A 25,636-nucleotide genomic window follows, 5' to 3' on the forward strand; every position below is an offset into this window, starting at 1 on the left:
TGGTGCTGCTTATTTGAGCTTTCCTCTGCACAACTGTTTTGTACCCCTACCCTTTGCACTCCATATTTGAGTTCTTTCTGTATATTTGACAGTAACTTTCATTTCAGGGATGTTCTTTTAACTGACTTCATGATAAATGACCCAAGTTGCTGCATATTCTAGACTATGGGAAAAAATTCCAGCCTGCATATGCTCAGTGAGAACTTTCTACATTTCATCCTCTGAAGAAGTTCTGTTTGTGCCAATGAGGTCCATTGCAGGGGTCAGCAGAGTTTTCTATGCTTTTATCTCTGGGCTAGTGTGGGACTTGGACTTAATCCACCCACTTGAACTAAAAGCAAAGAGCCTTTGTGTCCTGTGCTCCAAACATTATCTCCCTCAGGCACATCAAAATAAATGGGAGAACCAGCAGGGTTTGGGGGCAAATAGAGATCACTTCAGAGAGGGAAGTAATCACACCAAGTTGAGTGGGAGAAGGAAATAAAAAATGTGTGATTGAAGGGCATGGATGAGGGGAGAAAATTGTTTTTTCTAGGTAATATGGGAGGGATTTGAAATAGATTCTCAAAGGACAAGAATATTAGATGGGGAGCTGGGATAGAAATGGGGCGAAGGGAAGAGAACTGGTGATAAGACTGAAACTGTAAGAGGATGTGGGATGGGAAAACTGGAAATGGCTGAACAAATACATTAGAACTGAGAACCATTCACATAAAGAGAAGCTGACTGGAGGCATTTGTGAGAAAAGTTGACCTGAGAGGAAGCAATAAACTAGCTGGGTAAAAGTTGAAAACGGACATTGAGGATAAAGCAGTTGGAATCTTGGGCATGGAGAAAAGCTGAAGAAGGAGCTGGGAATTGATAGCTCAGGCTGCCAGAGAAAGGAAAGCACCGTGTGGGTGAATGGGAAAAAATGGAAGAGGGAATACCTAGAGAAGAAATCTAAAATTATGTTTCTGAAAGCAGACACCCAAAACTCAGAAACTTAGTTAGGTAAATCTAAAAGAACCCAAACTGATTTGTATATGCAAATGCCCAGCTCAGCACCCAAACATTCTTCACTTTGCATAAGGCAGAGGAATCGAAGCATTCTGCACAAAGGCACCAGTGGTCAAAGGGCTTCTTATACCTAGAGTGCTGCTGCTGTGCTGCTGGGGAGTTAAAACAGAAGCTCAGAGGGAGCCCTTAAGGCACAGAAACTGCATTCCTTCCTACCACAAAGCCGCTTCCCCAATCCTTTGCATAACCTTGGTCTCCCCAATACCTCCTCCCACCCTTCTTTCTCCTCCACCACCTCCTGCTAACCCTTATCTGCTCCACCACATCCTCATTCCCCTCCTGTCCAGCGACTGCTCTGCTCATTCTCACGTACTGCTTTGGCTCCCCAATAGCAAAAAGTAACACTGTGGGGAACTAAAGGCATGAAGAAGGAGGATGTGGCTGGAAGAGTGGAGAGAATGGAAAGAAACACAGAATGGAGGGAAGGTTGCCCTGAAAAACCTGATCTACCAGGCCTGCTTCGAGTAGGGGTTTGGATGGAGTGACCTCCAAATGTCCCTTCCAACCCAGGTTGCTCTGTGATCCCGTGTGCTGACGTGAGGTGTTGGGCTGAGGAACACACGGATGAGTTATGAGTGAGGAAACGAGAAACAATACCTCAGCCTACTGCTGTTCTCGTATTCTTTGGAAGAAGTTCACATTCCCCAGCTCTTGGAATAGGACTCTGATTATTTGGTTTATATACAGACTTCTCTAACAGCACAGGCTCAGCTGAGCCAACTGAATTGCAAAGTGCAAATTTGTTAGAGAAGAAAGGTGAAACTTGGTGAAGTTTTAGCCACTGCCACAGTTGCTTTAAAGAGCAAACTCTTTGTCTTCTTGACTGTAATATATTAGTGGGTTCATTACACTAGCGTATTTATTACAAGCGCTACATTTTTACTGTTTCATGTATATGGGTATACAAAACTATGTAAATCTGACTTGAGTATTTCTTAGAACAAGGAAAGGTGGTAAAACAGCAAGTTAATGCACAAAATAAATTAGAAATAAATGCAAATTCTTGGAATTGGTGCCACAGTCTGGGTCATATCACAGTGTTTTCTATCCCTAATCCATACATTTTCAATACACAAGTGTGGGATTTCCATTGTGAATATACTCTTCTGGGCATTCTGAAAGAAAAAATGCTTATTGCGTTGTCATCAGTAATAAAGACTTTGCTATGAATTTACAATGTGCAGGTAGAGTACAAGGAAAATTTTGAGCAATAGTATAAATAGTCTGAATTGAACTGTCATGTGATATATGTACTAGCCATGAAGCTGGCAGTATTGTTCAAATTAAGCTTGATGATTATGAAGCAAATTTTGTTGTGTGGAGATTTGAATGAGGGAGGAAAACATAGGAAGAAGTGGAAGAAAGGCAAAGAGAAAAAGTGATACAAATAGCAATATAAACTAAGGCAAAAAGCTTACTGAGGAAAACTGGCAATGTATAGAGCCTAAGCCCTCTGGTAGGACTTCATAAGTGAAGACAAACATGGACTATAAGACTCTGCCAGTGTATGAATTTTGAAACTAAGGTAAGGAGATATAATTTCATGAAGGGGGAGACAAAAAACCTCCAGCAGATATATTAGGATGTGAATGTACACATTTTTCAGGAAGTTTAGAGGATTCAATAAATGTGGGCTTTCAGGCAAAAATAAATAGTAACACCTTCAAATGCAGTTCTGTCTAACGTAGGTAAGTAGTATCTTACACCTAGAAATGTCTAAAACTCTCTTTGACGGAGTAGAATTTAAAAATACATGCTACCACTGTAAATTATTATAAGCAGATTACCTGTATAGCCAGTGCAGTTTTTCTGACTTTGATGCCTCTGATGTACAGCTAGAGGGACTCTAATATATTGTAGGAGCAGTTCAGTATTTTGAATTTATCTCACTGATAGTTTTCTGAATAATCTTTCCACAAGAATTGAGTAGGAGCCATTCAGCAGCTAATAAAGCTGATTTTTAAAGCAGGCTGCAAAGGGCCAAATATAAGTTGAATATCCAGCTGTACTATGAACACTTGCTTTGAAAGAGGATTGATGATCTCTAACAGCAGTGGGCTGCAAAATGTTCCAATGAACTTGAGGTAATCATGGGCCACCTCTCCAAGTAATGACCTCCCTGACATTTCTCGAGCGTGCCTGCCTACTACTTGGCCACCTTCAGAGAAAATGGAATGCTTGCTCCTCTGTAATTTTGCAGAACCTGTGATTTAATCATATTAACTTTAGTATTTTTGTCTAAAACAGCCGAAGAGCTTGTGCTTGCATGTGCAGCTGAATGGCGATAATTCAGCTTGCTTAGACAGCCCAGCGTCCCGAGCAGTTGGATTGTGTGGCAGACAAACAGCGCTCTGGCAGAGAGGCATCATCATTTGGTCTCCTTCACAGCTGCAACACACAATTATTCACTCTTCATGCCACAGATGAAAAACCTAACCAGAAACAGATGGGGAGTGAATATTTTTAGAAACAGTATTTCAAAGCATTAACAAGAGGAAGAGAAAAAGTTTTCAGCTTTGGGGATAAAATTTTAAACCTTCTTGTTTAAGTATATTTGATATTAGTTTTAATTTTTTAAAAAAAAAAATATTAATAATACTGTCCTCCCAAATATTTTTCTTAGATTCTTCTATTTCCATGTTTCTTGTGGTCAAAACCAGTGTAAAATGCAAATTCTTTAATTCAACTATAAGTAGTTGCTCTAAATTAACATTTTATAGTAATGCACAATGCTCAAATAGCTAATCTAAAGGTTCTGTTTGAATGCTTATTTTACTTTTTTGTTATTTCTCCACCATCTAATTGGATTTTATGCAAGACTTGCTAGGAAAATGGAAAAATAATTCTCATAGATCTTAGAAATATTTTTGATAAGCTTGAAATGGCTTTTGTGATATCCTAAGCATCTCCACAATTAACTCACCAGTTGTCTCTTTTCAGTTATCATACTTTTCCTGCAAGAGGAAATGATCCTTCTCCTCCAAATTACAGTGTCAGAGAAGGATCACTTCTGCTTTTGAAGCTGTGTTTGTGATAAAGATATTTTTATGGAGAGAGGAATTATTACTCTAGTTTTCTTGAATATCAAGTCTGGAAGTCTGATGAGTGCAAATATCTTTAATCTCTTTTTAATTTCAGGCTAGCAGTGGAGAGTCATCATCAGTACCAAGCAGAGAAGTCCCGAGTTTCTAGCTCAGCAAGAAGGAACCTTAATTGTGTCAGTGTCTGCTGTTTTCATCTTCTGAGAGCTGCCTTCAACATCTTCAGCTTCCATCCTGAAACTTCAATATGGATGCAGATGGAGTTATCCAAGTCTAATTTAATGAGCATTACATTATGTCCTATAGGAAGTAAATCTTTCCAGTACAGCTTTAGAAACAAAATGTCTTCTTAATTTGACTTATCCTAACCCTAAGTGAATGAAAAATATTTGACAAGATCCTCAAAGTGCAGTAACAAAAATGACAAGATTTTTAGAAGCATGAAAGATAATGTTAATTTTTGGCACTGTCTGATGCATTTATCATGTTCAAGAACCAGGAGTAAGAATTGGGAAGTAGTACTTTGTGATGTTTTTTAACCAAGAGCTTCTTTCTAGTTTGGCTCCAAAGAGACACTGTAGACTGCGATGTCACCAGACTTTTCACTTCCACAGTAGGATTGTTAGTGCAGATAACACTGACTGTGTTTAGATCTAATCTTGAGAACTCGAGTCCATAAGAAATTCATCACTTTCAATACTTCTAGTTTCAGTGAGAAGCAAGCTCTGAAAAATTTCAAGTTATTTAGTGATATTTTGGCATGTTGTACTGCATTTCAATATTGTTGAAAAACCCCCTTCTCTTCATTCTCGATCTGCCTCATTTCACCACATCTATTTTGGGAAAGTCATGATGATATTTCCTGATTTTTGAGTGACTGAAACAGTTGAGATATGTTCAATAATGTTCAAACTTAAAATACTAATTTTCTTACTGTTGCTTGAATTTGGATTTAATTTCTGTGTTTAGATGTACTGCGTAAATTTACGATGGTGTCTCAGGTATTGAATTATCATTTATTTTACATTTTGAGTGTTATCTGCACAGTGCAGTGGTTATTAGTTACTATTAATTGTTTTACAGTAAGGATAAAAATCCACAGTTAAAATCTTGAAACTTTTGTACTGGAATTCTGCAAAGACATGATTAAACACAACTTATTTCCAAGGAAGTTTCATAAGCTAGAATCAAGGTATCACTGTGGGGGAACATGAGACAGAAGAATAGGAGCAGGAAAAGAAGTAAAACCACAGAAGAACATGGTTAATTGTTATGTTCAAAACGGAATGGGGGTATAAATGCAATTCTTGGTATACATGACCAGAAAATGTTCAGCTGGCAGGGTTTTTGCACAGGAAAAAAATAATGAGAAACATATATATAGATGTATTTTTAAATTTCCTTCAGTGCTGTAGTCTCTTTCACAGTAATGTATTTCACCTCTTACATTTGTTACTGAGTTTGACACCATTGATGATGTTTCCAGGTAAATTAAAAAGTAACAACAGTTGGGTAAGGCCCTACAACCCAGTGCACCTTTTGTTCAGACACCACACAGGAGCTGTATCTGCACAACTGAATGCGTGACATTTGTTTGTGCAGTAATCATTTATTATGCAAACATCAAAACTTCATTATATCTAATTTTATTAAATATGTACATGTTATTACTATTTAAAAGATCGGGTATCATTCCAAGATCTGCAAACTTCTCTCTAGCTCTGAGAGCTGCGGCAGAGCCTGTATTAATGCTAGTTTAAAAGCTGGAAGCTAACGCAGCGTCACTTGAGTGACACAGCACCACCTCTGGAGGCAAAACTTCATCGGCCATATTCTTTAGTTACAATACAATCAAAAAAAAAAAAAAAAAAATCTTTCCTGACAACAATATATTTGTACATTGTTTAAATTGCCCAACTCTGTCCAACTTGGAGGATGGAAGCAAAGAATTCTGTCATGATTAGGATTCTCAGATGCTGAAGAAGGGAATTCGTACCAGAAACATCTGATGATAAGGGCTGTTTAAAGGCAGAGAAGGGGGCACAGGAAGCAAAGAGAAAGATGCGTCCTTCTCCTCTGCTGGCGTCCAGCCAGGAGCTCTCAATATTTTTCTTGCTTAGGGTCCCACGGCCTCAGTGAGGATAATGCTTCCTATCAGTGGCCCCCCTTCCCATCACCTCTCCACTAAACTGGTAGGTCAGCTTCTTCTTGACTTTCTTGACCTCCCCTGTCTTGCCATAGTTTCTCAAAGCCCGTGCCATCTTCTGGTAGGTCATTTTCTTGCGATTGCCTTTCTGGATGCCCCAGCGATGCGCCAATGCTTCTTTGTGCTTGGAGGAGAACTGGAAAGTACCTTTCTCCTTGTCCACCCACCAAATGCTGTCCTTCATGTCCCCACTTCGAAGAAGGTCCAGGAGGAACTGATACAGACGTATCTTTTTCTTGCTGCCTGTGTGAGAGTCAGAGAAGAAAGCCAGTGGAGCATTAGTATTTGTGCGTAGTTCCTGGTGAAACAGCAGAAAGTATCTAAACATTTCAGCTAGCTTGGGAGACGCTTAACTTCTTCAGTTTGCAGCATTTGTAACAGCAGACAATGTAACGCTGTGAGGACAAAATGCGGGTTGAAGCTCCAAGAAGAAAAAGCAAGAATAAGTAATTCCAAAGGCTAAACTTCTGAAATTAATTTGCTAATTTGAAGCTAATTGAAAAACATTGCAAATTCGAAACTAACCTAAACCTAATTTGGCAGGTTATACAGAATGTGAGTCTCAGGTGCTGAACAAAGAGAGCTTCTTTTTTTTTTTTTTTTTTTTAAATTGATTTTTCCTTGACCACCTTCTCTTAGTTTTTCTGGCTGTTAATAGAAATTGGAGTAGAAATGGCAAAAGCTATTTCCATTCAGGAAGCCTGAATAGACAAAGCTGAAGGAGGCAGGGGAGTACATTAAGAAATGAGGTTTGAGATAGTTACTGTTGTGAAAGATTCAGAGGAGGGGAGAGTCAGGGGAGAGTCAGAGAAAGAAAAGCTTTGGCAGTGGCATAAAATACTATCACAGCAGTTCTACAGTTTTACTCATTATCATCATGGTGATATAACACAACTTCAGAGCTTGACAAAATCCTTCTGTTTTCACTGACCTGTTTCTCCATGCATAATTCCAGGCCCAGGGTCCACACCATCATTCTCCCCATCTGATACCTCCAAAGGGGGGCTCTGCCTCTCTATGTCCTCCTCATCAGAGCTGGGCTGAGGTGGAGAGAAGTACATCCGGGGCAAATAGGACACCTTTTGGAGAATAGAGTAGTAGAAGGAGAAGGCAGGGACACAGATCAAAGGCATCAAGATTTAAAAAGGAAATGTAATGGAGAGAGGCACAGAGAAAAGGGGGGAGAAAGTAAGAGGTAAGAGAAGATGTTTAGTGCAATACTGAGTGACTTAGTTGTTGACATTTATAATAAATGCCATCCTATTAAGAAATACTTTCAGATAACAATCAACACTTACACATGTACAACGATGCAGCTTTACAAGGGAAAGAATGAATGAATGTTGTTAATGTGAGAACTTTCTCCTATGCAAGCAACACTGCCACTCTTCCCCCATATCTCCCCAAAGCTTGCATTCTTTCTCATGAGTTTCTGATCCCGGTTCCCTATCCACAGAGTGAAACTGCTTTTCAAAACAGCTTTTTTGTTAACACAGATCATCTGGAGCTAAATTCGAAAGAGATGAACAGTTCTGCCCTATCATGGCTGGCTTTGGCTCCGTTGTCCTCTTCCCTTCTCAGGCATGGTACCTCCTGATGGCACCCTAACCCTATGGGGCTGCATCCAAATTTGGAGACGGGATTATACCGGTCCGTCATCTTTTTCTCTTAAACTTCCCCCATGAATAGAGGAGTAGCCTAACTAAGATAAAGGATATATCATATCAGCCCATATTCTCTATTCCCAAATGGCTATCTGAAAATTCCCCATTAGGGGGGAATTTCTCATTTGCAAATCTAGCAAGCCAGTTTTTGTGTTATATTCTCTTGCCCTTATATAGAGGTGTTGTCAGAAGCAATGTGGAATATACCTCAGCTCTGTAAATTCTCAGTTGTGGTCTGGTTTGCTAGGAAATATGACCAAAAATTATTCCATCCTCTTATTTAATAATATGAAACAGGTCAGTCTGAGGGGCAGGGAATAAGAACCCAGTCCCTACATTTAAAAAACCCCAACCAACATCCTCCAAATCCAGCAGTATATCTTATGTATCTTTCATGATATGGGACAGATGATAGTCTTTGAAAGTGAGCTCCTTTTGGACTGCTCTTCTCCTTCACCAGGAAAGGATGTTTTGAGCCTGATGCCCTCCCCAGGGGCCCTCAGATGCTGAAGTGGGCAGTGGGTGCTCATGAGTCACACCACCCACCCGGTGTTGGGCTTGGCCGAGCGGTGTTTTTCGGATGAGTTTTCACCACCTTAAAATGTCCCAATAAGGCATGTGCCAAGGGCTGGTTTGGGGGCACAGCAGCTGGCAGTTAATGAGTTGGCAGATTGGCTGCAGCCGATCTGGCAGGAAGGGCAGGATTGGGCAAGAGCGCGTGTAAGCTTCCTGTCAGATCCCCAGGAGTGAAACTTCAGCCCTCACCACAGTCGCCTTCAGCTTTTTACAGTTAAGAAAGCTGCAGCCTCAGGGGTAGGAAGGAAGGGAGAGACTGTGCCATGGGGGAAGGGGAATGAGAAGGTGGGACAGTGTCCTGCAGGGGAGGGGAATGGAGATTGGTGCCCCTGCAGAGAAAAAGGCTGTAGAAACCTGGAGTGTTTTGGGAGGTTGTATGGGAGTAAGGAACTTCTTCTCTGGGGCTGGAGAGGGACAGTGGGAGAGTGGAAGAGGACATGGTGTCCTTCAAGCAAAGGTAGTTGCAGAGGCCAGCCTGGGGAGTTGAGTAAGCTTTCCCCACTCTGTCCCCATTTTCCCTGACTGCTGTACCTTTGCTTACACTTCCTCTGCACCTGAAACTTGGCAAGGGCAATACAGCGTCACACAGTTTTGGGACAGAGTCACAGAGAGAGCTCCTTATAGCCTGTGTGCTATAAAGAGCCACATTACTAATACTTATCCTCCAGTTCTGGAGAGAGAAGACTTAAGGAACTACTAGCTACTTTCCATATTCTGTTTTCTCAGGGTCTGTGGTACCCACATTTGATTTTCCTCTTTCTAAAATTCTTCTTGCAGCTTTCCAACCTTCTCTTTCATTCTCCCTTCAGAATGAATATTTTTTCTTATTTTATTATTTCTGAGGCCCCTGTTGCAGGCTAACGAAACTTTTCAAACAGATCTTGTTTTATCATGCACAGGTTAAACTTCAAATCTGATTTCACAAAGTAATGTGATACAAACAGAAAATTAAAGAAATACCTTTGCATGTTCTTTATTTACTGCAAAAAGTCACTCTGATATTGCAGGACAAGCATGCTAGTCAAAAACTCGCAAATTTAGAGGAGGATTCACACTTGCTTCCTGCTTCTGTTTCTTTGCCTGGGACTGTGACTGAGACACACCAGAAGCTGAACTTCAGAGCATGCCAAGTACTATTTGCATGAGCTATTCTAGGAATAAAAGAAGTAAAGTAAAGTAAAAAGCCAAAGATCCCCTGCTGGTAAGGAAAAGGAGGGTAGTGATGAATTCTACATAGTAATATCTGCAGTTTGATAGGGTATGGGGCAGGGAGATCACAGATCAAATGTTGTAACAAAATTGGTTCCCTGCCTTTCCTCCTGAAATGAAAGACAATAACTGAGTGGAATGAATGGGGGGGGAGGATAAGCAGAAGTGCTCTCTCTTGTTTTCTGGCTGTGCTTCCAAAGACATCCTTAAAGGGGCTCATTTTCATCCTTTGCCCTTGGCCAGAGGTGATGGCTGCTCCTTAGGTACTAGCAGTTGCAATGAGCAACTGAAACAACTTGAAGCTTCCCACAGACAGCAGTTCCATGATGCATTTTTTATATTTGTAACTTTCTGTTCCTAATTCTTTGTTTGTATCTACATCTTATATTCTATTCCTGATTTTTTGATGGCTTGCAGTTTCCTGTTGTCAGTGTTAATTTACTCATTCTATTTTTCTCTTCTTTCTTTTTGATTAATACAGTATTGACATACAATTTCAGTTTGCTTTGAGCAGTGAAACCCAAAATGATGAGCCCTTGCATGCGGTTTTTCTCATGAAGTTTCAGCAAGGGTACTGTTATATGCAGCACTGTAATCAGCAAACGCTCTTTTCTCCAGCTTCAGTTCTGTTCTGTCTTGTATTGTGGGCATTTCATGTACATTGGGAAACTTTAGCACAAGATCTCCCAGCTTTCTTACTGCTCCCAGTAATGACTTTGGGCATACTCTTGTAGGATCAAGAGTGATTTCCACACCTACTGTGCTTAGTATCTTTGCAGTACAATGGAACACCTTATAATTTCAGCTTCAGTGAGAATTCACTAGTGCTTTGGTGACTACTGCATAGTGCAATATCTTTTTCTCACAGGGAAATGCCTGGCTTAATGTAAAATCTGATCAAAGACAAGATGGTGTGCTTTGGCTTGTGACTTAATTACTACCAGATAGAAGCACAAGTAGGGTCTCCTCAGCCTGTGGTAAAATTACCAGTGACGTGTCTTTGTTAGCACTTCTCAAACAGGCCATATAAAACTGACAGGGTTCTTTAGAAATATTTAAAACTTTACTACTGCTTCAAAGTTCAGAATTACTTCTTAATATTCATGGGTAGCCTTGCTCTGATGATCCAAAGCTTCTCAGGTCCAGTTCATCTGCAGAATTGCAAACCAGTTGATTTTCATTCCAAATGAAACAAAAATTTGAAATTACAAACACCTCCACAAAATGCAGTTCTCTTTTTAGATAGTATGGGGTGCATGATTTCTCATCATCCAGATAAAAAGGATGTTTAAAATACATTTGTCCTGAGAATGATGAGCTTTACGTAAGAACCTGAGTAACTCATTTCAGCAATCTATTCCACTCAGTAGTGTGCATTCCCTAACGTATTATTTTCTTTACCATTATCATATTCTTTCCATTATCATGGGAAATTCTGAGCAGGGGTTGGCAACCATACCTGATGGTTGAGTCCGATGTGTGTGGTTGGGATTGCAGAATCCAAGACATGCATTTGCTCGATCTCCATGTGCCTGTAGAGCTGCTGCAGCTGGGGAGGCTGCACACTCTGCAGTTCTGTGAAATGGTTGTCTCCAAAGGTCTCGAATTCACTGTGCATGTGGTGTGGATGATACTCCCAATAATGATCTAAAGAAAGTAAAAACAGATTGTCTGTCATTGCAAGATAAAAACCATGGCATTTACTTGGCTTTCACTGATCCTTACTCCTGTCGTTGCCCTCTCTGCCCTCTCCAAACCACTCCTGTCGACCTGTCTGTCTCTGCTGACAATCTCTGTATATCCCTGTAAAGTTTCTTTTCCTGATCTCATAAATTCCTGTGACTGGGAAGTAATACGTAGGCCACCTTAAGTAGGACAACACTCTCAGATAGTGAAATGGATTTCAATGATAATTTAACACAAGATGCAGAAGATACTAATGCTGGCACTTTTGTCAAGAAGAGACCATAGCAAGCTTCAAAACATTGTCATTCTTGAGACAACAAATTCTACTGATTTACATACTGTCACATTCCTATTAAACTCTTCCTCATGGCATGGAAACGAGGAGGTGGAAAAAATGTAAAGATTATTCTGCAGCTATCTTTAAACTTTATTTTACTGGGCTAGCAAAATTTCAGGAATGCTGCAGAAAAGGCACTTTTCTAGATATTTTCTGCTGTGTTGCTATATCACACATTTTTAAGTACCAATACTAGAGAATAAAAGGATAAACACATGGAAATCTGGTGTACACTGTATACAGGAAGGCTAAATTCTAATGCAGACTTCTTCTCCACTTCTTTATGTCTTTAGCACAATTGAAATTTCTGTGATAATTTGGATTTTTTTTTTAATGAAGTACTTAAATAACCACTATCATGTTTCCCGATTCATTTATCTTTGAAATTAAATTCTGTATCAGTCTCAGTGTTAGATTTCTGGCTTTTTTAGTTCAACATAAGCTTTCAAGTTTTTAGAATGTTATATTTGCTGCTCAAAATTTAAAAAAATTAAATTTTTCTATGAGAAATGTGAAGTATTAATTCTATTTCTCACATAAAACATCTGCATACATAATTTTGCACATATTTATGTGCAGCCTGTTTTTAAAATCAGTGTCAACACTATGTTCTCTGACACTGAGCTTGAAACTAATCTTCCAGGGTTTACCTTTTTGTGCATCACCTTATGCACGGCTGAAATTTCTTTATGAGATTCTGTGTAATAGTTCTAATTTATATTATTCCATGTTCTCTTCCCTTATTAAATTATTAAAATAATATCATCCTTCCATTCACATGTTTTCAGGTTGCCATCATGTACTCTTACAATCTACTTCTAATTATCACTTCAGCTAGGTTCAGCTCTGAGTCTTTCAGTGTAAATCAGTATCTTCACCTCCCTATCCACACTTGTACACTTCTCCAAGCTCCCTCCCAGTGGTTGACAACCTTCCAATAACACAATGGACAGAATTGAACTTGTTCCCCTAAATGTAGTTAAATTTATAGAGGAACAATTATCAGGTTCTGCAATATATGCTATTGTGCATGACATTATCTGGATACTAATGTGCTATGAATATTTTTCTTAAATATCAAGTTCATTATTTTTCTCATCTCCTGTGTCCTCATCCTTCCCCATCTATGCTTCAAACAATTAAGTGTAATCACATTAAGGATTTGAAATCCGGGGGAGTGGATGCCTGGGACTTTGAAAGTGGCTTCTTTTAGAGTGAACTCAGTGATATGTTTATACCAAGCATAATTGTACCTAAGAAGCTGTAAGCTTTTTCAGCTGTCTTCATGCTCAGGCCTGTAGAGATTTATTTGGAGGCTCTATCAGACCATTATGACACCAGCACTTAGTTTTTCATCCTTTCTGCTTTTCTGATTAATGAATAAACCTCATCACTGCATGTGAAAGGGCTGGAAATGTGCTTATAAAAGCATCCAGGGAGCTGCTGCATTATTTTGTCATTTCTTTGCTTTGTTGGCACTTTCTATGGGCTATGTAGGGATTTTATAGCCCTAAGATAATTACAATGCACAGTAGCACTTCTTCATGCTCAAGAGAAAAATTTCAGTTTCTAGAGTAAAAAAGTGGGGTTTGTGCGTGCAAAGGACACAAGTGTTTTTACATTCACAACTACTTCAACCTAGGAAACAACAGAGTGTGTGAGTTGAAATCCATAATTTACCTAGGGATGTGTCCTGGTAGGAAGCTTTGAGCACTTTCAGTGTGAAAACTTTCCATTTAATTGGAAGACTGAGTCACACTAATTCATGTTTTCTCTGGGTTAAATTACTGCAGATTTTTCTAAGTAGAGCCAACCACTGAAGTCCTATATACCATGGGCAGTCCTGCATATTAAATTGTTGAAGATACATGGCAGGAATAATCTAAACTCTTGTTCCTTAGAGTGATCTGGCTCTGCTTGGTGTGTGGAAAGTGCTCTGTCAGAGAGCAATGTATATTCCCAACGTTCCCTTGTCACTGATAGTCTACAACAGCAGATGAGATCAATGCACAGTTGGGAGGATGACAAAGCCCAGGAAAAAGGCGCTGAGGCTGTCAGCGGCAGGTCTTCAGCCACTGGCAGCAAATATGGTGGCCAAGAGAGAACAAAGAACATTTCCAACACACGTAGCCATGAGTATCTGTGCACCCTCTAGGTGGTCCACTTCTGATTATTTTAAAATACTTTTTCATCAGCAGTAATGTTTTTATACTTCGAGATACCTCTTAGTTTTTTGGAGCCTATTACAAGGTTACTGTTTCTCCAGAACTGTTTTAACCTTTCCCTTGGCAGATTAATTAACCTATGGAACACTATTTATGCATATACATGCTAATAACTAATAGTAATTATCATATTAATTAATAAATTCTTTTTTGATGTAATTAGATGCTGATGCAAAAATAAAGTAATAAAATAATACTATTAGCACAGCATATAGGATTTAAAGTGATGACACAATATTATTACACTACATAGAAAACTATGTCAGAAATTACTTCCACAAAAAATTATGTCCAAATATTCAAGTTGTGATAGGGAGCACTGTCCTTATTATTTCTAAAATATCTATAATTTCCCAGTAATGCCTGGGAAAAACAATATTGGTTTTGTAACATCAGAAGAGGAATTACAAATCTGTCTCCAAAAGTCCTTCTGCAGTTAACCATCCTGGCTAAGTTTTTGCACACGAAACTAAAAAGATAAAAAATTAAATATCTGTGTCTGCAGATATTTGAGTTACCAGAAACTCTTTACTTCTATGCTCTTTATTAGTGTTATGCCAGTTACACTTAGCAATTTTGTTCTTTTCTCTAAAACATGAAGGTGGAAGGAAGAAAAAAGACAGGAGATAAAAATTCTAGAAATGGAAAGTGCCTGTTCTTTGGTTAAAGGAAAATGTCATTAAAAGCCAAGATATACCTACACAATGGAGTCATTATGAGAAATTTCATGTGAAGTGAAAGAGGATGTGAAAAAAATTCTCTCTTACAGAGACATGGAGATCATGTTTGTTTTGGTCTTGTATGTAGTGAAAGGTTAGAGGAAGGACAATCATGAATTCTGAACTCCCTCCCATATCAGAGAGGATGTCAGCCTGTTGGGAAGCAATAGCTGACCAAAAGGCATTGTGTTAATATTCGCCATGGAGGTAGATTCTCACTCCACAAGTGAGAAAACCTGACTGAACTTTTCCACGCACCTTCTCATCACTGTAAATTGCTTTGCTCCTGTTTTAAGAGATGAATAATGGTAAAACCAGCAGTCAGAATACGAAACAGGCTCGAGGAAGGTATTTGTAATAAATGTGGAGCAACGGGCTAAATCCGCATTGTGCAGAGCAAAACCGCGCAGAAATTCATGAGCCAGCTGTTGAAGCGGAAACGTGAGCGCTCTGTCAGCACAGCGCTCTGCCTGGCTCAGGACACAGCTGCTGCCATGGCTGCCCTTGGGAGCTCTGCCCCACGATCTCTGGGTGCTTCTGCTCTGGGCTGGGCTGATTTTCCAATACATGGTGAACTAGGAGAGGTTCCTTTCACAGCCCCACACTGCATTGCTTACAAGTTCCCACTGTGCTTTGCACATCTGGAGAAACAAGTCAAGGAAAAAAAAAACAAAATAGAGGAAATAAAAGTATTGAAGGACACTAGAAACTCAATGTCTTGATCAGACACTACAGAATCACTCTTGAGAAGAGTGCTGTGATCCTGGGCAGAGCATCAATCTTATCTAAAACAATGTAAGATAGAATCTCATTAGCTCTCACTTTACAAACTTCGTGACTTTAATTATGCCAAATGTTCAAAAGCCTGTGGGTCAGGCCCCATCAAATCATGAGAATATCTTTTAAGAGAGGGGATTTTTTAATGAAGTTTGGAATTCTTTCTCTTTCTCATACAGCATTTAAGGCTAAGGTTCACATGTTTGGACTTTTCCTCCACTTCTATGTAGGCTAATAAAATCAAAGCTCAGATTCCTAGATGATCATGTTACTCCAGGATGTGGAACAAAAATTAAATCCCAGATCACGAAATCTAGTAAGTTCCATGGGGCTAGCAACAAAGTGAATAAGGGTCAGCACTCAGCTTCATACAAAAAGTGATTTTTACTAAACCTATAATGTTTGGCAATAACATAGAGACAAAACTGCAGTGGAATTTTGTAATTACCAAGATTGCATTAGTGTTACAAAATATGCTGTGTTACGCTTACAGATTTACAGGCTCAGGGTAGGGTGATGGACTAATACTTGATCACTCAAAGCAGCTTCTGTCCTGCACGACTTTGTCTCTGTGTTTATAACAGTATTTAAAATACAGTTACACTGCAGTACAGACAATAATCGCATGCAGTACTTGCATAACTATCATGTTATGGTTTTGCTTGTTAATTTCAGTGTTCACTTATTGAAAATGATTTCCTACATATTACTCACTAATGGCATAGATCTACGGATTTTTTTGTGGACTTTACTCCCTATTTGTGTAAATATGGAGTAAGGGTTTCCTTCAGTACTATATTTGAGGGGAAAGGACAGCAATGCATGTAGCACAAATCTACAGATTAAGACATTGCCATCTCCCTTTCACAAAATTAATTTTCTATCAGTGAAAGAGAGGTAGTCTGACACCTCAGGAAATTTTCCTATCTCTTTAACAGTCCCTTGTCAGCAAAATCAGTAGTATTATTCTGTATAGTAGCACCTATTTGCATTAACTGGCAGTATTGAGGCGCATGGTGGTACTGAGTAGACCTGCAAAATTATTTTTATGTACTGTCAGTGATCTCACTGTGCCCCAAGCTGAACTTCTCTCTCACAATTCTGTTCTTAGTTCTTCTTTTATCCTCCTATCTAATTAGGCTCTTGTCTCTGTCACTGCTGTCACTGCAGCACCTTTTTATTCCTTTCCCCTCAATTTTTCAACCATTGTGCCTTTATCCACTTTGTTCTGAACACTTAGTTCATATTTCTAACTGTATTTTGTGGCATCCTTTTCCTGCTCTTCTGCATGGCTCTTCTCAAGACTCTATACTTCCGTTGCTTAAACAAAATGAAAGCCAAAGTTGGGTTTTTCAATGTGTATCAAAAAGAAGGAAACTACAATAACTTGTGGATTTTAGTCTCCATCTGTGTTTTTTGGTTGTTCATTGCTCTTTTTGACTGTGAGAAATTTAGGACAGCACAGGGCACAGATATTTATACACAGCCAACTATAGTACAGGTGCTTTCATAAATAAATGTTTGATTGAAATGTGCAGGCTGGGTTTAGGTTGCCCCTTCCATAAGCACTTACTGTAGGAGTTAGAAATATGGTTTTGGGGTCTTTAGGAAAAGTGTAGCACAACTTTAGGAACAGACAAATTTCTGTTTAAATTGCATGTTTAGGTACTGCTTAGGCTATATCCCATATAGGTCACTATTGAGTCTTTGTTGTGTTGATTATGATGAGTAAAATCATGTTAGTGATCTGAGACATGTAGCTTAGGAACAGCCTTTCAATAGAAAAATAGGCAGTAAACCAGATGGGATGATAAAATTATGAAAGATAAAGGGATGTTTTTGCTTGAGGTAGCCTAGACTTAATGACAGAAAAGTTATTTCCCAATGCTTTTTCCTACATGGCATCTTTTATATTTATTGTTTAATTGTCACAATTGCCTTTTGATATAATCAATGTTATCCTGTTTTATGAGTGTGCAAACAGGTATGGGGTATAATGTAAAAACCCTAAATTTCCATGTGGAATTTGCTGGGTTTGATTAACGAGACTTGACAGAGGCCATGAGATAACTTATAAAAACTGAATTAATTCTTTGTCTTCAGGTGTTAAGAATATCACAGGTGTTTCCTGAATGAAATGTAGAGAACAAATTTAGGTAGGAATCTCTTTCAGCTAAATGCTCAAAGTGATCTCTACTCAGTAACTCACTGCTCTTTAAGATGTTGCCACAGACAAAACAGTGCTGTGCCACGATTAGTTCGTGTCTTAAATTGTAACAGCAATGGGTCTAGTTGCTGTAGCAGTGGGAATCTTTCAGGGAAACTCCAGGATCTGCCACCAGCAATACAGTAGAACGGTGCTTTTCCTTCCTGAGTCAATATTGACTCCGGTATTTCCAGGGTGGTGTTGCTGGACCATTGTATTGCATGGGACACAAAATTTACAAAGCAAGACTCTTACCTCAGCATTGATTTAGAGTCCGGTGCCCAGACAGCATTAAATTATAGACACCAAAGCTTTGAAATCACATACATAAATTGAAGTAATAAATAAACATATAGAATTTTTACATCGAGTCATGTTTACATACAAACAGCTACAAGGAAGTTTTACATAGATTTAGAGAGAGGAAGTACTTGGGTGTACTGGAGGAAGAGTGAAAGTTAAAGTTAGGTGTGGCAGCATGCAATAGATATCTAAAGAAAGAAAAATATATGGAGTTGAAAAAGGCTAAATTCCAAAGAAACCTAATTAAAATAAAAGCACAAATAGGTTATCTAGGACCTAATTGAGATGGGAATTGGACATGGGAACAGAAGAAGAGGAATACAGTGTTGCAAATCCATATTCTCAAAATATGGGTGCTTTTGCTCTTCAGAGGAAAATAAAAATACAGTAAATATAATGAAGGCTGGAGATTATGAGATCCCACTTTCCTGGAAACTCCTTGCATCATAGAGTGCTTTTTAAAATGCTTTTTCAGAGAAACCATGTTGCAGTTACTGGGTTGGAACAAATAATATAATAATATTATTAATAAAATATTTTTTGTTCCTGATTCAAAAATGTGCTCCTATATATTATAGCAACAAATTTATTATTTTCTTGTATGTTCTAAATCTGTTTCCTGTGGTAAGTCTTCCAAGGAGGTATTTTTTGACTTACCACCATGACTCTCTCCATCACTGTTGAGATACTGGTAATAGTCATGGGGCTGTCGGTAGAGGTCTGACTCATAGGGTACCATATCTTCAGAGGGCTGTAAAAAGAAGAGGAATTTTTAGAACAGTAAGTTTACACGAATCCTTTCCAAATTATTCATACTGTTAGTGAAGGGCTGATGCCAACCCGTTTTATATTACTTAGGGAAAGAAAGGGGAGACTTCAAGTTATTATTGAATCAACAGAAATAAAATGTGTGATGCCAAACACTGCTTTAGGGGAATAAAAAATGAGTAATCTCAGTAGAAAAGAGACCCAGCCTGTGTAGCAAAACTGTCCAGTTGTAATACAGAAATCCCTTGTATCCCACACTTTGGCCTTCTGAGGATACTGCTTCAGAGCTGTTGTAGATATTACGCACAAGTATAGGTGAAATATTTTCTTTGGCAGTAACAGACATTTTCTTTTATTGATGATGATGATTATTATTCCTGAACATAAAAGAGAAAGCAGAAACTTGTCTTGCCTCAACGTATTATTCTGATTGTTCCTACAAGGTCTGACTAAATGGTGGCAGTCTGTCAGAGGGTAGTGACACTATCAGAGAGTATAAACACATTTTCTTTCTCAGTTACTGTCCAAGGTGACCTCTAAATGTTTGCTGGTTCAAGTCAGCTGCACAGGGCTTTTAGATACACACAGTGAAGACTTCAAAAGTCCAAATGTGGGGCAAATAGTGAGTTGTGAGCAGTTGGATGCTCAGATGTAGAACTGAAGTCCCCTCTATCTTCTTAAAACAGGTAACACAGGGTAACTCGCCCACTTCTCTTCTGCCTCAGGCCTAGTATTCCCATGTGAATACTGATTAAAATCTTATGTTGTTGCAATAAAGGTTGTTTATTATTAGTTGTGCATGATTTTGTTACTTCCTTTAACGTTCCTTCTTGTTTATTTCCAGAATGAAGAGTTACAGAAAGACAGTGTCTGTCACGGGGTTTTGTTAAACCTTATTCCAGTTAAGTTTGTTACAGTATTTCCTTCCAATCCAAACAAATTCTTGCACTGTCAACAGCGAAGGAGAACTCAAACACTTTCTTGCTTTTTTTCGGAAAGGAGATTATTTCTAGTATTTCTAAATGTTAATAGCAACATTTTAATTCTATGAATGACTCCATCATAACCAATTTTGAAGGACAAATATTTAAAATAACACAATAACTTACATGATGGGCATATTTCTTGTGTTTGCATTTCATATGCCTACTGTGTATCCCAAATCATTTCTCTCTCTCCATGAACCTGTCATGTTTTTGGAACACTTGCATTTTTTAAGTTTATGCTGTGGTAACAGCATAAACAGGAGCGCTTCTCTTTTTCTAGCTCCTCTAGACTGCTTGAGAACATGGAACCTAAGGTAGCAGCTGCCACTAAACTCCAGATGAAGGTGGTAGATAAGCAGCTAGCAAGAGGAAAGGACTTTTTTTTCTGGTTTCTTTAATTCTTCTGGTTAACTCCTTTGGTTTGTTCTGTTGGAATTTAGGGATTTAAAGATTGTCCCTTTCTGAGGATTAAGATGTTAAGATGCCTACCAAAAAAACTCCCAGCAAAACACTTTCAGGAATTACTTTGGAACTTGGTAAATCCTTAGTAGCAGTCATGTGTTATGTTAGTGTATCATTAAAATGCACTGGTAAGATTGTCTAAAACTTCATGGCTTTCAACACACACTAACTGGGAGTCAGATCCAAGGAATATTTAAAGCCTCAAGAGAAAATCCATCACCTGGCTACAAGCTCCAAATGCAACTGGTGATGGTGGATAATTGCTTTGGGGAAATCTTGAGGAAATTATCAGGTTATCATGATAAAGGAGATGACAAAGGCTATCTAAGGGAAAGACTAAGGAAAAGGGACAAGTCATGCTTTAAGTGCATCCACAGCAGGAATAGCAGCGATGGGACTCTCCTCTGGTCTCCAGAGCTGCACTGTGGGTACAGTCTCTCTTTCCAAATCTATATGATTGCAATAGAATTGACCTTTATTCACACAGAGATACAACGGGAAGTATAACCTATTTTCCAGATTTCAGGGAGACTGTCAAAGAAGACACTACAGCATGCATTTTCTCAATGTTTCTGCTTTTTCTCTATGTATTTTCTTGGTGTTCTCTCTGTGGTTAAATTTATTTATTCATCTTCATCCCTTCAACCTTTGGTGTACTCTGATCTCTGACAAAAAAAATAATGAAATAACTGTATTTTTCTTTCTTTAGGATAAAGTTCTAAATGGAATTTCTCCTTCTCATTATCTTTGCAAATTAGTTCATCCCACTCCCTCACTTCCTTTCCCAAAATATATGCTTCCTGTTAAATATATAAACGTATGACTTCATATTCAGAATTTTTAAAATATTATAATTTATATTATAAAATTAAAACTAAATTTATAATTAATATTATAAAGTACTATAATTCAAAGGAAAGCATTCATGTTCTGAGAAAGGGAAAACATCAACACCTGAATGGAAAATGCATATCATACTAGATGGGGAAAACGGAGATTAAAAAGTCATAAAAATGTACATTGTTTGAAAGAAAAATCTCTGCTTCTTCTCAACTAAAACACTAGTAACTGATAGAAATTATTAAGAAGTTAATACCTAAATGCATTGAAGTTTTTAATGCTGATATTTTGCCAAAAGTAAACTGATTTAGAAAGAAATCCTGTTGCTAAAATTTCCACTGATACAACAAAGCATCTATCACTCATATCTTTACAGAAATATAGTTTGTCAGGAAGGCCAAGCATTGGCCCAAAAGTAGATAAAAGTAGATAAGCAATATGTATTTTAGGCATAGAAAAGAATATTTGGCTTTTCCTGATTGTGCTTTCCCTTTCTTGTCTTTTCTCAGTCTCCAAACTCCCTCACTTCTGACCAATATATGTTAACAGGCAATAGTGTCTCACAGTCTGACAGCTGAGAATGAAGTATTTTACCATTCAAAAGCTACTTTTACGGTTCAGATACATATTCAATGACCAGAGATAAAGGGAGGTGTGTTAAATGGACTCTTAATATGAGATTCCCTTAATACTTACAGATCTGGCTGACTGCAGAGGGAGTTGCAGATACTCAACATCTAAAAACGTTTTTACACAGGGCATTGGGGTACTATAAACTCTGGCTTGAAAGTCTGGGGCTTAAAATCTCTTTATTATGGATTCTTGGAATTTTCGTCCTTGGATTTGTTTCCTGCCCAGTGGTCCTTTTGATAAAATACGTGTGTCTATATCCTTGTTAACTCATGCAACCGGACCAATCCTTCCCCACAGATGACTTGTAATGCCACCGCTTTCTGTCTTGGTGTCTGATCTTCAAGGGCACAGTAACTAACATGGCAAGATGTATATTAAATATTTAAAAGTCTGTTATCTAAACTTATTTAGATGGTGGTTAAAGACATAGAACAGCATGTATTCTCTCTGATTATCCTATGGGAAGGTGGGATATTTCTCTCTATTTATTCCAGAGGCTATTCCCAATAACCTGTTTTTAACTGCCTTCTGTTTTCTGGGGGGTGGTTTGTCATTTTGGTGGTTTTTTTTAGAAAAGTTTCTTTAGAAATGTTTTTTCTAGTTAGGGAGAAGAGGTTTCGCCATGCACTGCTGCTGCCCCTTGTGCCAGTCTTTACCCACTTGCCCTGTGCTTCTCTGGAACCTCCCCACCCACACCCATTTCACCATCTTACTGACAGCACTTCCATGACACTGAACAGTTTTGTCACTCCTGACGAAAAGCAAAGAATAGCCTATGTTTAATATTTAACTGATGTCAATGGCCATTTGTTCTATCGGTTGTTTCCACGTAAAAGAGTGACTGAAAGCTTTGTTAGGATCCCGTAGTTGTGGTCTAAAGTTGGTATCTGCTTTCATGCATGCCATGAGGTGCAGTACACTATCTGAGACAGTATTCTACCCTCAAGTAAGAGGTCAACAAACAATACTTTCTGTCACAGACTTTGATAATGAAGAGTGGCCTTGGTCTTCCATCTTTGCCCTGAAACTTGAGGGAAAGGCCACAAAAGAGAAAGCTCAGTTGACATTGGTTTAGAGAGACACATTGGACTCAACTGAATAGCAGTCTGAAAATCTTGTTACTTCGCAGGACTTTGCTGGATGATTCCAGGAGACTGTAAAATCACTAAATGCTGATCTTTTTTTTTATCTTGATATCACTATTCACTGGCATGTGATTCAAAAATACTTCAGACAAATTCCAGAGGTGTGCTGCTGAGACAAACATTAAGGCCAAGATTAACTATATTTCCTTGGAAAAAAATTACAGTATAACTATTTTAGAAAAGATGAGTAAAAATATTATCATGATTACTCATTGGGCCAGCCTCACTGGACCATGTTGACAATGCAGTTATGTGGAACAGAGTATTCTGTGGGGCATTTTTGCTCTCATGCAAAAATACTTCATTCAAAGCTGAGATTTCTACAGGTGGCTACTTAAGGGTTCATATATAAATGCAACCCTCTTCAGGCAAAGGTGTTTGACTTAATAATTTTTTGACCCATAACACAACTGAATTCTATCATGCATTGGAAGACACAGACCCAGTCTGCAGAGTTTTTCCCCACAACATTCCTAATCTTCAGAGGAAGATGGCAGTACTCCTAAACCATTTAAACAGTGTTTTCCAACAGAAGGATAAGAATTTCCTAGCACAGGCAAGAGAAAGCAGTTACTGACCCACCCTCAACTGAGCAGGGAGGGGTGGAGGAGGGAAGTGTTGCTGCAACCCCTGCCTAGAAACAGGCTCATGCCTCCCTGCTGAAAAAGTCCCAGGAGACACAGACATGCAGGGCTCTAGCTGGCAGTGCTCAAAGTGCACTTAAGGCAACTTTGAAAGTACAAACCACAAAATTATTAATTTTTTGGACAGTTTAATCGCAAAAATAAAAATCAAATTGCCCTGTCAAGTGCTTCAGTACGATGTATTTGTGTTTTCACTGCCAGTTCTATCCCTCATCCGAACACAGTTCAGACAGAATACTAACTGCAACAGAAATTTGAACAAACTGTGTTAGATTTTCACTCATTCTATTCAACATATGCCCTGGAATTCAACACTGGAAAAAAAAAATAATACAGAAAACTCGGCTAAGGGTAAATGGATAGACAGAAAATTAACAATTGGGTTTTTTTGAATGGAGGCAATTTTCTGGGGTAACTAAGGACAAGCTTTGTGTTTCTTTTTAATTTTATTTTTCATAAGCCCAACATGTAACATACTGAGAAATCTCTATATCCGTTTTTATTTTCTTGGTTTCTATTTAGAGTTCTATTTGTTGCACTTGCAGCAGACCCATTGGGAAGTTCTGTGTATTTAAGAAAAAGAAAAATTATTTTTAGGGCCTTCTCACCCTTTGGGTAGATAGGGGATATCAGTGACACGGATGATAAACTGAGAAAATAAAGGCTCTCCCCCAAAAATAAGATAAATACTTTCAGTCATCATTAATTCTGAACATGACAGGAATTCAAAGGGCCATCTTTCTGGATGAAAGATAAGAAATGTCCTTAGTCTTCATTAAATGGGGCAAGACAAAACCAAAACTTGATACAAGTTGTTGTTAAAAAACCCTTGGATCTGCACCGGATCCTTTGGATCTCTTTCTGTTCTCTGACACATGTATAGCAATTACTGTAAGCCATCGACCACATGAAAAGCCAAGTGAACCATCTTATCTGACACCTCTTCAGCTTCTACAAACTTAATGAAATCTAATTAAAGCCTCTTGTACCCATTCTGCTTAGAGATTTCCCATTAAGGCTGGTTTCTGAACAACAGGTTAGTGACATTATTTTCTTCATAAACAATAATTTTTGAACACACTTTACCATAAATTAAACAGTGAAACAATGCTTCGGAGTTAAGGAAAGGATAGACCTGCTCCATAAGTGCACAGAAAAATTTATTTATCTCTAAGATAAAATTTAATTTTATCTTAGAGAAAACACTGAAAGACCCAAATAAGGACCGTAGGTTTCTTCTCCATTCGCCAATTGCTTTTTCATAGTCAGTGAATTCAAGAGAATTCAGTTCAAGAAAAGATTAAGTTAAAAACTAAAATGCCATCATTGCAAAGAACACACAGAGTCCTAAAATCTGCAACATGTAAATCAGCATTCAACAATTCTTCTTTCTCAGATTAGTAGACAGTTAAATACACAACCTATATCAGAGACTTCAGATGATTAAGAATTACAATCTGAAGAAAGACGGCGTTTATATCACATAGATGGCACTGAAGAGATTTACTGACTTGCTATAAATGTCCTGTACAAAAAAACCCATACATTTAATCTTCAAAAACAAATGGAGATCAATATCAGATACAAGTTTGCGGAGGAAATGTTAATTTCCCTTTCATCACAGCATTGTCACTAGTTTTATATATTGACCTAAGCCAAACTTCCTGGCATTACAAATACAAACCAAAACACATACATTCTCAATTAACAAAACCTGGTTTGCTTTGCCTTTTGCTACTGAACCCAATGATCCATATTACAAATAAATCCATATACTCACAGGGGGAATAAGGGGAAATCCTTCCATTTTGCAAGCTTGCAACATTCAGCCAACTTCTGAGCGAAATTTTCTTAATTCAGTTTTCAAACATCCAGAATAACTGACTTGCAAAGAATCATATTTTTAAAAAAGGGGGGAAAAGCAAAAATAAAGAAAAAATAAAAAGAAAAAAAAAAAAAGAAAAAAAAAGAAAAAAGTGAGATCCTCGGACTCTGTGAAGCCCCTTAGCAGTGGTGGATCTCAGAACAGGAGAACCCTAACAAGTTTTCATAGTTTGCCCTAATAGGTTCTGAGGTGAACTTCTTCCCGAGTTGTATGCGAAGTTCCTGATTTTATCAAATGTCTGTAGAAGGCAGATAGCCCTTGGGTC

General features: G+C 38.3%; 1 protein-coding gene across 1 annotated transcript; it reads right to left on the reverse strand.

Moving 5' to 3' along the window:
- Nucleotides 1-5,692: 5,692 nt before the first annotated feature.
- SPI1 (Spi-1 proto-oncogene) lies at nt 5,693-25,636 on the reverse strand. Its single transcript, XM_040067167.2, has 5 exons — nt 25,267-25,636; nt 18,666-18,759; nt 11,215-11,402; nt 7,238-7,385; nt 5,693-6,549 (listed from the first exon to the last, which is right to left on the reverse strand). Exons 1-5 carry the CDS (start codon nt 25,309-25,311, stop codon nt 6,233-6,235), a joined length of 792 nt encoding a protein of 263 aa, XP_039923101.1. The 5' UTR covers nt 25,312-25,636; the 3' UTR covers nt 5,693-6,232.

Source organism: Hirundo rustica, chromosome 6 (assembly GCF_015227805.2).
Source record: "Hirundo rustica isolate bHirRus1 chromosome 6, bHirRus1.pri.v3, whole genome shotgun sequence".
NCBI classification, from domain to species: domain Eukaryota; kingdom Metazoa; phylum Chordata; class Aves; order Passeriformes; family Hirundinidae; genus Hirundo; species Hirundo rustica.

Coding starts and splice junctions, on each gene's coding strand:
- SPI1 (XM_040067167.2), bottom strand. CDS start 25,311: ATGTTGCAAGCTTGCAAAATGGAAGGATTTCCCCTTATTCCCCCT. Junction 18,760..25,266: donor GATTTCCCCTTATTCCCCCT/GTGAGTATATGG, acceptor TTCTTTTTACAG/CCCTCTGAAGATATGGTACC. Junction 11,403..18,665: donor TGATGGAGAGAGTCATGGTG/GTAAGTCAAAAA, acceptor TACTTTCTTTAG/ATCATTATTGGGAGTATCAT.